Consider the following 13,592-nt stretch of genomic DNA (forward strand, 5'->3'; position numbering starts at 1 on the left):
TGCAGTGACACACATAAACAGACCACACACTGTAAAACAAGTTGGATGACATGGGGGAAGTGTCCTGATCGCCCCCTGGTGGCTGGCTGACGTATAAGTTTTAAACCTTATTTTTAGTGAACCTTTAATTCGTTAATTTGATGATATAAAAAGTGACGTCATGATTGACAGCTAAGACCACGGCTCCAATCCACGATCACTACTGCACAGACTGCATGTGATTTCATCACCACAAGATGGCAGCGTTCCTATCTGAGACATTTAGAGATATAAGTCTGTGGTGTAAACATGTCACATTTCCATGTTTAATAGAGTTCTAATACATTTAGTTTATGACCATGTGTTCAGTGAAGTGAATATAACTTGAGATCATGTTTTTGAACGAATGCTGTGTCCAGGTCTGCAGGTTTCATGGTTCTGTAACAACAGAGAGCTCAGAGACTCGGACATCTTCAGGATGTCTCACTATGGGGACACCTGCCAGTTGGACATTACCAGAGTTCTCCACGACCACGAAGGGGAGTACTCATGTGTCGCCTCGAACTCTGCGGGGACGGTCACATGTGAGGCGTCGTTGAATATCGATGGTGAGTCTGTGAGGTGTTCACGTAACGTTCAGGTGAAACTGTTCCTGTCGGACCTTCACGAGCTTCAGTCGAACCGACAGCAGCAGGGACCAGGTTCACTTCTTAAGACAAAGATCCTCTGCGACGTCTCTTGCAGCACGATTGGCTGGAAGCGTTCTAACAGATGTTGAGTTCTTAAGATCAGTCAGTTAACTTCAATGATTATTGACTTGATCGATCACATCATAACTACAGATCTGCTCCTCCCTCCTCCGGGCTGACGCTAACAAAGCTAACGGAGTAAACGTCCATAGCGTGATTCACACTAAAATAATAAACTCAAGTATCTATTGGACAAGTCACGTTTATTCAGCAGGGGGGGGTGGCCAGGTTTCAAGCATGTGTCCTTTAAGCTGCATGCAGAGGCCGCCTCCTGCTGGTCGCACAGAGAATTTAGGTAAATAACCTAAATGACTGTCAAAGGTTTCAGATTAATGAAGAATATCAGCGTCATCTGTTTATTCTAGTTTAGCACAAACTGTTCTGTGCATCCTGAAGAAAGTTTGCTAACCAGGGATGAACCGTCATGTTAGTGGTCCGCAGTGACAACGTAATAACATTATAACATTTAAACAATTTAACATTAGCTTAATTAGGTTAACAAGGAGGCTAACATGAGCTAGCTAACTAGCAATCAAATTGTATATTAAAACAACATTTAAGATGGACATCAGTTTAACCTCTGTGTGTCCAGTACAGAGACAGGTCCATGATGTGTTAGCCTAGCTTAGCACAAACACTACAATCAGAGGGAAACTGTTAGCCGCTCTGTCAAAACAAGCAAGTTGGAAAATTCACTGAATTTGTTTTAGCAACAATAACGAAACCTTCTTGGATTTCAGTTCGAGCAGCTTGTTGTTATTAATGTCCAGGATGAGACGCGGGTTAGGACAGGAAACAGGAAACAGGAAACAGGAAACAGGAAACACGGTCATGGAGTCATTTAACAGAGCTCATTCATGAATTATTGTTACAGTGAGTGTTTGTTTTAAAACTGAGAATCATATCTCTACACACAACAAGAGCTTTGTGCTCAGGCTCCTCCCACTTTCAGATTCTAAACTAAACTTTCTGTCCGTGTCGTCATGGAGACAGATCTGTTTGAACGATGATCCGATGTGTTGAACGATGATCCGATGTGTTGAACGATGATCCGATGTGTTGAACGATGATCCGATGTGTTGAACGATGATCCGATGTGTTGAACATTGATCCGATGTGTTGAACGATGATCCGATGTGTTGAACGATGATCCGATGTGTTGAATGATGATCCGATGTGTTGAACGATGATCCGATGTGTTGCACGACGTCTTCTCTTCCGTCACGATTCAGTAGGAACCTCTTTATGTGGATCTTTACTTCAGAGGAAAGCAGCTCACAACCCAGCTGTGGAAATATCACTTGACGAGTTTCCCCACAAACGAACCCTACATTTTTTTTTTGATAGTAAATTTTGGCTCAAGTCAAACTTGCATGATTGACAGCGGAGCTCCGCCCACTCCACTGCTCCTCAACGCTCCAGCTGCAAACCAGATGTGACACCAGCAGGAGGCTGCAGAATCATGTGTTGACCTAACTCTTCTTTCTTACTGCCCAGATGAAACAGCCGTAGCTAGTGCGAGGAGCTCTGGGGCTGATGCTAAGCTAGCTGATGCTAAGCTAAGTGAGCGGCGGGAGGCTCAGAGCTTCAGCTCCGCCCACAGTGTTGAGTTTACTCAGATGCTCTCTCAGAGCTCCTCCGTGTCGTGGAGCACGCTGGAGGTTCAGATGGAGACGAGCTCCGACAGCAGCTTGGGTCTCGGACCCTCAGCCCCCCCCACGCTGCTGATGGAGCTGAGCGACGTCCGCGTGAGAAACGGCGAGATGGCCGAGTTCAGCTGCACGTTCGCCGGGCAGCCCTTCACCGGGGTGGTGTGGCATCACAACGGCCAGAGCCTGGTGGACGTGGAGCGGGTGAGGAGCTCTGAGAGCCGCGGCTCCTTGTCGCTGGTCATCCCGGGTGTGGGCGTGGCCGACCAGGGCGTGTACCGCTGCACCGCCACCAACCGGCACGGCCACAACAGCTCCTCCGCCCGGCTCACTGTGGAAGGTGGTCAATCTTTTTTTTCATTCAGTCTGTTTCCATCTGGTCCATCCCACCCCCCCCGCCGCTGCTCTTCCTGCTGCCCCCCCCCCCTCCCCCCCCAATGATTTAATATGTGTCCTCTTAGCCTGTAACCTTCAGTGTAATCAGATCCTCTTCCTCCTGTCCCCAGCTCCGCCTTCGCTAACCTCATCCTCCATCCTACTAACCCTTTAGAGTTTAGAGTCTTTACAGTCTGACCCCTAATGACTCTCCCTAACTCTATTCTCACCCAGCTAAAGAAGCGAATCTCACAGCAGAAACCCCCATCCCTACAGATTCTGTACGCAAAGTGTCTCGGGCCGACAGGGAGACTCTTAGAGATCTCCCTGAGCAGGAGAAGAAGGAGGCGCTGGAGGAGCTGGGGTCGTTGCCTCCATCTTCCCAGAGACCGTACAGTTTGCTCAGCCACCTGTATTTCCCTGATGTCCCGCCTCATGGCGAGCGAGGTCAACGTCTCTGCCCCGACTTCCTGGTCAAAGTCCCCCCCGAGCTGCTGAGCGGGAGCCGGCCCTGCGGCTCCTTGTTGTGTGTTATGAAGGAGCTTCCCACTCCGTTTTTCATGTGGCTTTACAACCGGTTGAGTTTTGAGGATTCTGTGTCCTTCTCTCTGAAACATGACGCCCCCCCGTGCTCTGTAAATGTTAACAATGTGAGATCCGGACACGGGGAATCTCTCACTTGCAAACCTGTCCTCTCAGCTGGGGAGGCTGAGAGCAGCACAGGGATGAAAGGTTGGCACCTGCATGCTTTGGTCTTTCTGCTCGGGCTCCGGCCCCCCCACTCATCACACTGCTTCCACCCACACAGCCCACAGAACCACACGCCTCCAACCAGGCTCCTTCAACAGGGTCTTAACCTCAGTGTTTACAGGAGGTCGATGACCTTTGCTTTACCGACTAAACCACCCACAGCGATAAAGAGAGAGGGACACTTACATCACTGAGCATTTCTCCAGGAGCCAGAGGTGCTGCTCACTGAAGACAGGAAGCATGAGCATCAGTTAGAGGACAGCAGCCAGACAGATGATGATGTGGATGCACGACCTGTCACTGACTCTCACTGTCTTGCTCCAAATGAGAGTTGATGTTCAGTTCAGTTTTTAATTGCTCCCCGTCTGTGTCTTCACAGTCGCTGCAGTGGAGAAGGAAGCTGTGACTCCGGTCCGGGAGGAAATAAAAGGTAAATATCAGCAGGAATGTTTGGTGATTGTTTCCCAGATTTTATTCAGAATGTGTTTTCTTTAAATTGTGCTCAGGTTGTGGTGGTAAGAAATTCATGTTTTTCTTGTTTATTTGTTTGTATCGATGAATGTTTTTTATTTTAAGTGAATATTCTTTACACGACAGAAGCTAATTTCCCAAAATCAAGCTCTGCCTGTGAATAGTTTCCAGGTCTTTAAGTCATATCAACGGTCTTGATTTGTGATTTCCTTATTAATGTTTTCTTATATAAATCTAAAGACTTGGCAGCAGGTTTGGGGTCATGTGTTGTACAACTTGGCTAAAGAATCCAGAATAAGGAAGACTTGTGTTTTCAGTCTCTCACTTCATTTTAAACTGTGATTATCTCACTCAGCTTCCTCTAGCTCCTCCTTCACAGTGGAAGAGGAAACGCAGCAGTCGTTCTTCACCGGCCTCAAGCTTCCAGACAAAACCACAAAAACACTTGAACTCAAACCAGAGTCTCAACGTTTCCTAAGCTCGTTGGAGAAGAAAAAAGAAAAGCCGGTTTTCATCAGCAAACTTTCTCCCACAGTCACGACTGTGGGAGAACGTGTTGTGTTTTCTGTCAAAGTTTCTGGTTTCCCCAAACCCACGATCCAGTGGTTCCACAACGGGCAGACCATAACCAGTTCATCCGTGTTCACGTTGATTCGCGAGCAAGATGAGTTCAGTTTGGTCATTGATAAAGTTCAGAGGGAGTTTGAAGGAGAGTACTCATGTACAGTCAGCAATAGATTTGGTCAATCCACTTGCACGTCTTACCTGCATGTTCAGGTGATGAAGCAAGAACCAGAGGAAAGAGCAGCTGGAACAACTGGGAAACCCCCAAAGTTCCTTCAAACACCGGAGTGTGTTGAGTCGTGTGAGGGGGGGGAGGTCTTCTTCAGGTACGCTGTGGCCGGAGATCCACTGCCTGAGGTCCAGTGGCTCAAAGGCAGCATCCACATTCAGCCCAGTGGGTTCTGTATCATAGTGAACAATCCAGATGGGACAGGTTTCATTCATATTAAAAGCATCAAACAAGAACACAGTGGCTTCTACACCTGTAAGGCCTCCAACCAATATGGGGAGGAGTCTTGTTCTGCCAAGCTGCTGGTTTTCAGAGAGAAGGTTCAGGACGAGACATCGATAGTGATGAAAACTAAAGGTTTGAAAATATCCATGACGGAACAAACCACAGGATCCAGGCTGCAGCAGGAAAGAAGCCGGTCAGATCAGATGATTTACACCATTAGCACTGACGACCGGCAGATCATTCCCAGTGAAGAGGTGGGAACGCTCAGAGAGCTGCACTTCTCGGCTGCCACTCTTCATCGAGAGCAGCTCCCCCAGCAGGCAGCAGTGCTGCAGTCTCATGAAGTACAGGGGAGGGTTTGTTTGGCTCCTACTTGTCCTCCTCAGGTCTCAGCTGTTCCTATGAGACAGCTTCATCTGGCCACGTTCTTGTCTTCAGTGCACGAGAGTCAAAAGATCACCGAGCAGCACTCGGAGAGGATCCTCAGCCCTGAGCTTCTCGAGCTGGAGTTAGCCAAAGAGCAGCCGTCGAGACTCATGTCGGCTACATCTGAAGAGGTTCTCCCGCTCACCACAGTGAGAGCTGAGGTCTTGATGGACCAGGCTGCAGAACATATGAAGACCTCCACTGAGCCCAGGCAGTTTGTTAGTGGTCCCCAAGTCCAGTCCACTCTAGCCTTCCTCAATGAAAGGTCAGGTGTGGTGCAAAGACCAGAGGAAGAGAAGAGCTTTAGAATCACAGAGGGGGTCAAAGTTTTATACTCGGCTCAGTCCACAGGGCAACTGCCGATCACTGAGAGGCACTCTGAGCCTTTACCAGCTCTGGGCTCGGCTACCAAACCTGTCGTAGAGAAGGAGCCGTACAGACCAGTCATCGCTCCAGTGAGTGAAACTACAGTGAGTTTATCCAAAGAGCAGGAATTAAACATTCATAGACCAGAGCAAGAGAGCATCACTCCATGTGAAGACGTAGTGTATAAGTCAGCTATAGCTGCTGAAGAGAAATACAAACTCCGAGCTGAACAGGTCGGACATGTTCCAGGTCTCCATTCATCTGTGTGTGTGCAGCCTGAGCGAGAGGGCGAGAGACTCCTGAACCTGCAGGTCATCAGTGACCAGAACCTTCTACAGTCTGAGGGCAGGTTCAGCAGCCAGAAGCCTGAGGCCCAGCAGGGGGCGACGAGGACGAGTCCGACTCTGGTGCATTCAGTGACTCAAGAAGAGCAGAGGACGGTTGTGTGTGAGACAACCTCAGACTTTACAACAAAGATGGAAGCCACATCAGTTCAGCCAAAGAAAGAGATACCACAAACAAAATACCTTCAGTCCGTTCATTCTTTATCAGTCTTACCAAAAGAAGGCATACTTACAATCACTAAACCTGACCAGCAGGTGGCGATACCGAAAAAAGAAAAGAGTAGAAGGCATGCAGCTACTTCAGAGGAAAAACGAGAGATCACAGCATCGTATCACAAAGAACTTGATTTGAAAGTGACCAGGGATCAGTCGCTGCATCGCACCGAGCCCAGCCCCCCCCACATCCTGACGGTCTCCTCTCAGCCCATGCAGCTCCCCAAGGAGACGCCTTTCTCTGCTGACATGAAACAGCAGAGGGCGCTAGTGCAGAGAGAGGATAACTGGAAAATCATGCAGTCTTTGAAGGTCACAGACACTCAGACTCTGGAGGAAGGTCACACCATTAGTCTTAACACTGATGAGAAATTCAGGCTTGAGATGAAAGTTGAACCCAGAATCCCCAAAAAGCCTGTTTTCATCGAGGAGAAGGGCATTGCCACTGAGAGCTGTGCTGTGTTAGAAGCTGCCCAGCAGGACTTTGCAGTCCAGATCCAAGAGGGACAGTCGCTCCGACAGTCTGTGTTGCTGGAAGAAAAGCAGGTGATTGTTGGAGAGCAGTCAACTGAGATCCATAAGTCTGAAGGTTCAGCCGTCAGCGTGATGAAGCAGCCTGAAGGACTCCTGTTTGTCCACGAGTCTCAGGACGCTCGGACTCTACCTAAAGAGCTCCACTTTGTGATTCACATCCCAAAACCATCTCATGTGAACCTGCGTTGTCAGCTCCGAGCCGCTCTGCAGTCGGCTGTGGCCACGGACCAGCCGCTGCTTCTGGCTGATGTTGTGGGTCGGTTGGAGGCAGTGGAGGTTCAGGAGGTGAAGGTTCAACGAGAACCAAAACCAGCCATGCACACTTATCTGATCACAAACCCAGGTGCTCCCATGGAGATCAACCTGTCGTTTGTGGGTGAATACCCTCAGTCAGCTGACCTCAGGTCTGAACTCCAGGCCGCTCTGCATGCCATGGTTTTCCAGGAGCAACAAAGTCTTACATCAGAGCAGCCCGGTTCCATGCAGATCGAGAAGCCTCACAAAGTGCTGGTCAGCTCAGCAGCATCCAAAGAGCTGCTGTGCTCTGTGGTGGCCTCGGTGATGGTGGCAGAGACTGCAGCCGGGCTTCCTCCTGCTGCGTCTCAGTCTGCAGCCGCTGGAACCCAAGCCAGCGCTTCTCTCCAAAGTGCAACAGTTCAGAGTCCATCACAGATCCATGAGTCTAAACAGGTGAGGTCAGAGAGGGAGGTCACTGTCTCTGTGGACACGTTGGTCCACACGGAGACCAGAGAGGAGTATCTCTCCGAGTCCATCCTCATCACTGAGTCCTCGGACAGTCGGGTAGTTCGTCCTGTTGTCGTCGAGTCTCTGGAAGAACTTCATGCTGAGGAAACTGGCAAGGCTGTTTTTACTGCCACCATAAAGTATGTCACCAACGTAAACTGGTTTTTCAAAGGGCAACTGTTGAAATCTGGCAAAGAGTTCAAGTGTTCCAAAGATCACGACACATACACACTGGTTATCAACAAGGTTGTGAAGGAGAAGCATCAAGGAGAATATGTCTGTGAGGCGGAGAACGAAGCCGGCAGGACGACCACGTCTTCAACCCTCACTGTGGTGTCAAGAGGTTTGATGATGGACAATTCTTTATCATCATCAACTAACTCAGCACATTCTGTTGTCCGCAAACCTCAAAACTCAAAATTTATCAGAACCGGAAGTTCAATCTACACAGTTCAAATCAGAATCAAATATGGAGGTTTGAGGTTTTTCCGCAGACAACAGGAATCTTCCCTTTCCCTCACAGCTCATCATTCCTCCATAAACATATCACATTCATATCCTGTTTCTTTCACAGGAGGCACCTAAAACTCCATGTCTTTAGATCCTTCATTCCTGCTCCATTCCTCTTTGCATGTTTCCTCTTCTTTCATGTCTTCATCCTCAACCTAAAACCATTTCCTTCCTCCACAGTCACTGCAGGATCACTTTGTGTCACCAGCTCACCTCATCACCGCTTCCTGTAGAAACCTTCCTCTCTGTTTCATCTTGTCTTTATTTAATTTGTCTTTTTCCTTCTTTTCTTTGGAAACAGTGAAACCTGTGTTCAGACACAGAATCGTCCCTGTGGAGATCAACATTGGCAACACCGCCAAGTTCGAATGTGAAACTGAAGACGCTCCGAATGTGAGCTTCAAGTGGTTCAAGGCTGGAAACCCCATCAAAGAGGGGGATAAGTACCGGATCATCAGCCGCTTCAGCATGTCCTCCCTGGAGCTCCTGGCGCCGAGCAGGGACGACAGCGGTGAATACAGCTGCAAGGCGTCCAACCAGCACGGCAGCGACGAGTGCTCGGCCTCGCTCAGCGTCACAGGTAAGAGCCACGCCCCTTCTCCTCCGCTGGTCGGTTAGAGCTGTTTTCGTCTCTGCTGGTTTCTGATTCGTCTGCTGATGGGTCAGAACATCTGTCCTGCTCTGCTGCTTTGTTTTGTCTCATTAGCAGGTTTGGGTTGAAGTTAATAACAGGGTTTGACAAATGACCACTAACGTTTCTTCTTCTCCTTAATTCTTGTAGAACAATGTCCTCCTTGCTTTCTAACTAAGCCTGAGCCTCAGACTGTGTTTGTTGGTAAGAGGGCAGTGATACAGTGTGTTATATCAGGATCTGCTCCTCTCAGTGTGGTGTGGCTCAAAGACCAGCAGGTCTTACCCCAAGAGCTGACACACTTTCACACCTCTTGTGAAAAGAACAAACACACTCTTGAGATAACCGTCCTGGAGGCGGTCCACAGGGGGCGCTATGTTTGCAAAGTGTCCAACAATGTTGGGACGGCTGAGAGCGGCATGGAGCTGCAAGTCGTTGACAAACCGTCCTTCGTGACGCCCCTGGTCCCGGTGGCTGCCGTGGTCGGTGCTCCTCTGCACCTGGAGGCTCAGGTGGACGAGGACGCTGGAGTCAGTGTCTCATGGACCAGAGATGGTCGGAAAGTCCACCAGTCTCCAGACTGTAAACTGACTTTCGAGGATAAGACCGTCACACTTGATATCCTCAAGACCACACTGAAGGATTGTGGTCAGTTTATGTGCACGGTGACAAATGAAGCTGGGAGTGCAATGTGCTCCTCTGTGGTGAAGGTCCAAGGTAAGAGCTGTCCACTTCATTTCCATGGATTTTGCAGAATTTGAAGCTCTTGCAAATCTGCAGCAATGAAAATGAACATTTTATTTATTGGTGTCTGATTTATGTCTAAACTCTTAAACCTCTTCTCTGTCGATGCTGGTGTGAACTTTGTCTTTGATTTCACGGTGACTCTTTGTAACCACACACCTCTGCAGAGCCGCCGGTCTTTGTGAAGCGGCTGGAGGCCGGCGCCGTGTGGAAGCAGGGCGGCGCCGCCCGGCTGCAGTGCTCCGTCACAGGCTCGCCTGAGCTGCACACCAGCTGGTTCTTTAATAACAGCGAGCTGTGTGCTGGCAGCAGGCACGCCATCAGGCTCAAAGATGGCGTGGCCACTCTTGAAATTAAGGAGGTCATGTTGACTGACGGTGGAAACTACACCTGTGAGGTTCTCAATGAGTCCGGGTGTGAAAGCTGCAGCACTAAAGTGACGGTGAAAGGTGTGTAGACTCGTCAGGTTCGCTCTCCGTCAGAATAAGAACACGTGTAACTGAAGTGTCTGTTCTCCTGTAGAGCCGCCATCGTTCAAACAGGAGCCGCAGTGTGTAGAGGCGCTCAGAGGATCTGTGGCCGTGTTGCACTGTGAGATATCTGGCTCCGCACCGTTCGAGGTGTCGTGGAGAAAGAATAAGAAATGTCTGTCATCAGATAAGAAGCACAGGATCGTGTCTCAGGGATCCCTGAGCTCTTTGGAGATCCACTCGTTTGAAAGCGCAGACACTGGTGAATATGAATGTGTCGTCTCCAATGAGGTTGGCTCTGTGAGCTCAAAGTCCACAACTAAACAGAAAGGTAGGTGATGGGATAACATACACAATTAGTTTTAGTTAAAGTTATTGATTTATTTCTTATGTGAGTCTGACTCATGCTGATATTTCAGAGCCACCTACGTTTTCAAAGAGGTTTGAAAGCGCCACAGCAGTTTTGGGAAATACAGTGAAGCTACAGGGAACCATTAAGGGCTCCGCTCCCATCACTGTCAAATGGATGAAAGACTCTGATTTGCTCAGAGACGACGACCCAAATGTCCAGATGAAGTTCGAACATAACGTCGTTAGCATCGCCTTCTCCTGTGTGGAGATCAAACATGGTGGCAGGTACACCTGCCTCGCCGAGAATGAGGCAGGGCAGCAGAAATGTGAAGCAGTCTTAACAGTTCAAGGTTAGAACACGTTCACATGTCAGGGATATTTCAGAGGCAGATGTTTTGCAGAATCTAAAGCTGGTGTTGTATTTTAGAACCTGCCAGGATCGTAGAGAAGGCAGCGTCCATCAGTGTGAGCGCAGGAGACTCAGCCACACTCAGCTGCTCCGTCTCTGGAAGCCCAGAGCTCCGAGTCAAGTGGTTTAAAGATGGGAAGGAGATGATCAGTGGCCGTAAATATAAGATGACGATGAAGGAGAACACGGCCATCTTAAAGATCCTCTCCGCAGATAAAGGAGACACCTCAGAGTACAAGATGGAGGTGTCCAATAAAGTGGGAAAAGAGCAGTGCAGCTGCTCGGTCACTGTCATAGGTCAGTTTTTGCCAACAGTTCATCGTTAATAACAAGCCAATGATCTGGGCTCTGATATTGTTTGACACACTTTCCCACAGATCGAGCCGTTCCACCGTCCTTCACCAAAAGTCTAAAGAAAGTGGACGGACGTGTGGGTAGTCAGGTTGCGTTGGAGTGCAGAGTTTCTGGATCTCAGCCAATGGTTGTTTCTTGGTTCAAAGACAATAAAGAAATCCACAGTGATGAGAAACATCAGGTTGATTTGAGTGAGAGCTTGTTGTCGGTGCTGATCAGAGACCTGCATCAGAACGACGCTGGAGTTTACACCTGCCGAGCCTCCAACGCCGCCGGGCAGGAGGAAAGCAGCGGCGCTCTGTGCATCAGAGGTCAGAGCAGTTCATGACTTCATCTGAAATCTGAGTCAGACCTTAGACATCATCAGCTACTTATTCATTGTTTTTCCCAAAAACCTCCAGAACCTCCGGCCTTCACGGTGAAACCTGAATCTCAGAACGCTTCACCTGGATCAGACATTGTCATAAAATCCGCATTTACAGGAACAGCTCCTCTGGTGGTGAAGTGGTTCAGAGAGGAGAAAGAGATGTTCACTGGAGGAAAATGTTTCATAAAGAAAGATGCTTCTTCAAGCTCATTGGAGCTTCACTCAGTGAAACCCGGTGATTCTGCTAAATACACATGTCAAGTGTCCAACGACGCCGGGAAGGTGGACTGCACCGCCGGGCTGTTTGTGAAAGGTGCAGTTTCTTTCTCTCTTTTAAACGTTATCCGCTGATTATCTTTTAAATGTCCTCTTATTTTTACTGTGATTGTTGCTGTGAATTTACAGAAGCACCAACATTTACAATGAAGCCAGAGCCGTCTCAGCTGCTCAGAGCTGGACAGCCCCTGAGGTTGTCCTGTAAAGTTCAGGGCAGTCCTGTGATTGTCATCACATGGTTTAAAAACGGCTCGGAGATGCTCTCAGAGCCCGGACACACCTCGAGCTTCGACAGCTCCACAGCGACCCTGGAGGTGGAGAGCTGCTGTGTGGAGGACAGTGGACAGTATGTGTGTGTGGCCTCCAGCGAAGCTGGTTCCGACCAGTGCAGCAGCTCAGTGACGGTGAAAGGTTGGTACAGTCTTCACTCGTCTTCTTCGTGCACAGGCAAACTGAAGCTGGGTCACATGATCCCTTCCCAGAGACCTGAGGGTTGATCTCAGGGTTTCATCCGACTCTGACTCTGTTAGTCCTACAGACTGTAGACAAAGATGCACATCCTGTCTCCACTTCCTCCAAGTATCCAGAAACAATCTAAATCAAAAATAATAAAAACCATCTTGTGTAGTGATCGTGGAGTGTAGCCACAAGTCTAATCAAACGGATCAGAAGCATGAAGACTTGAACTACTTCAAATGACAGAAACCGTCTTTGACAAACTTTTTATTTAACATCTACTTTTAATTATTAGTTTGGTCCATGTCCAATGTGCTCACATGGAGGAGGAGGGTGTCTTCCATCTTTATTGTCTGATCAGGACAGAGTCTCACACAAAGAGGTTTAAAATCACTGATGCACCTTCATTGGTCCAATGACTCAGATTCGTTCTGAACAGTTTCATAAATTCTTTCTTTGAATAAAACCTGATCTGTTTCCTTATAGAACCTCCAGAGTTTATGAGGCCGTTTGAGTCGGCTGAGCTTGTGAAGGGATCTGATATCGTCCTGGAAGGAACCATTTCAGGTTCTGCTCCCTTTGAAATCACTTGTTTCCTCAATGATGCGTTGATCAGAAACGACAAAAGACACAAAGTCAGCATGGAAAACGACACAGTCACTGTTGACATCTCAAACTGTGTGGGCGGAGACTCTGGCACATATCGCTGCACGGTGACCAATGAGGTCGGGGAGACATCGTGTTCTTGCCAGATTTCACTGAAAGGTTTGTTAAAGTCATCCCAGCTTTATCTGCCTGTCCAGGTTCTTCATTCATCATGTTTGCATGCTAATGTTGATCATTTATTTTTGGGAAAATATATGATAATAATGGTTTAATGTCAAATAAAACTTAAATCCAGGCACCAGGACATTCTCACCATATTTCACTCATCCTGGCCAGTTGTACATTATTATAACCTGTTAGAAACATAGTTGCTGCACATGATTTGCTGTGGTCTGACCTGTGGTCTTCTCTCACTAGAACCACCGTCATTTGTTCAGAGACTGGACAACATGTCCTGCACGCTGGGCTCTGACGTGACTCTGAGCTGCATGTTGTCTGGATCACTGCCCATGTCTGTCTCCTGGAGCAAGGACGAGCATGAGCTCACACAAGACGAGCACGTTCACATGTCCTTTGAAACAGAAAGAGCCATGTTGAATGTGAAAAATGCTCAGTTGTCACATGGTGGGAAATATGTGTGTGAGGCCCAGAACAAAGCCGGGACTCAGAGATGTGCTGCTGTGCTCGTGGTCACAGGTTTGTGTTTCTGTTCAACTGCCGTCGCTTTATGTCTCGCTTGATGCTTCTGTCCGTCACACCTGTTCGTGTTCTTTATCTCAGAACCAGCGAGTATTTCAGAA

The 13,592-nt window shown here is 48.4% G+C and overlaps 1 protein-coding gene across 1 annotated transcript in view; it reads left to right on the plus strand.

Annotated features, from left to right (window-relative positions):
- ttn.1 (titin, tandem duplicate 1) overlaps positions 1-13,592 on the plus strand; it is a 148,380-nt gene that overhangs the window by 19,135 nt on the left and 115,653 nt on the right. The window contains 15 exon segments of the mRNA XM_061089000.1: positions 399-680; positions 2,226-2,717; positions 2,987-3,484; positions 3,882-3,932; positions 8,430-8,708; positions 8,910-9,476; positions 9,671-9,952; positions 10,026-10,304; positions 10,393-10,674; positions 10,752-11,030; positions 11,111-11,398; positions 11,489-11,767; positions 11,860-12,141; positions 12,673-12,951; positions 13,210-13,488. Of these exon segments, the coding sequence (XP_060944983.1) occupies positions 399-680; positions 2,226-2,717; positions 2,987-3,484; positions 3,882-3,932; positions 8,430-8,708; positions 8,910-9,476; positions 9,671-9,952; positions 10,026-10,304; positions 10,393-10,674; positions 10,752-11,030; positions 11,111-11,398; positions 11,489-11,767; positions 11,860-12,141; positions 12,673-12,951; positions 13,210-13,488 (4,698 nt within the window).

The sequence above is a fragment of the Limanda limanda genome, chromosome 16 (assembly GCF_963576545.1).
Source record: "Limanda limanda chromosome 16, fLimLim1.1, whole genome shotgun sequence".
NCBI lineage: Eukaryota > Metazoa > Chordata > Actinopteri > Pleuronectiformes > Pleuronectidae > Limanda > Limanda limanda.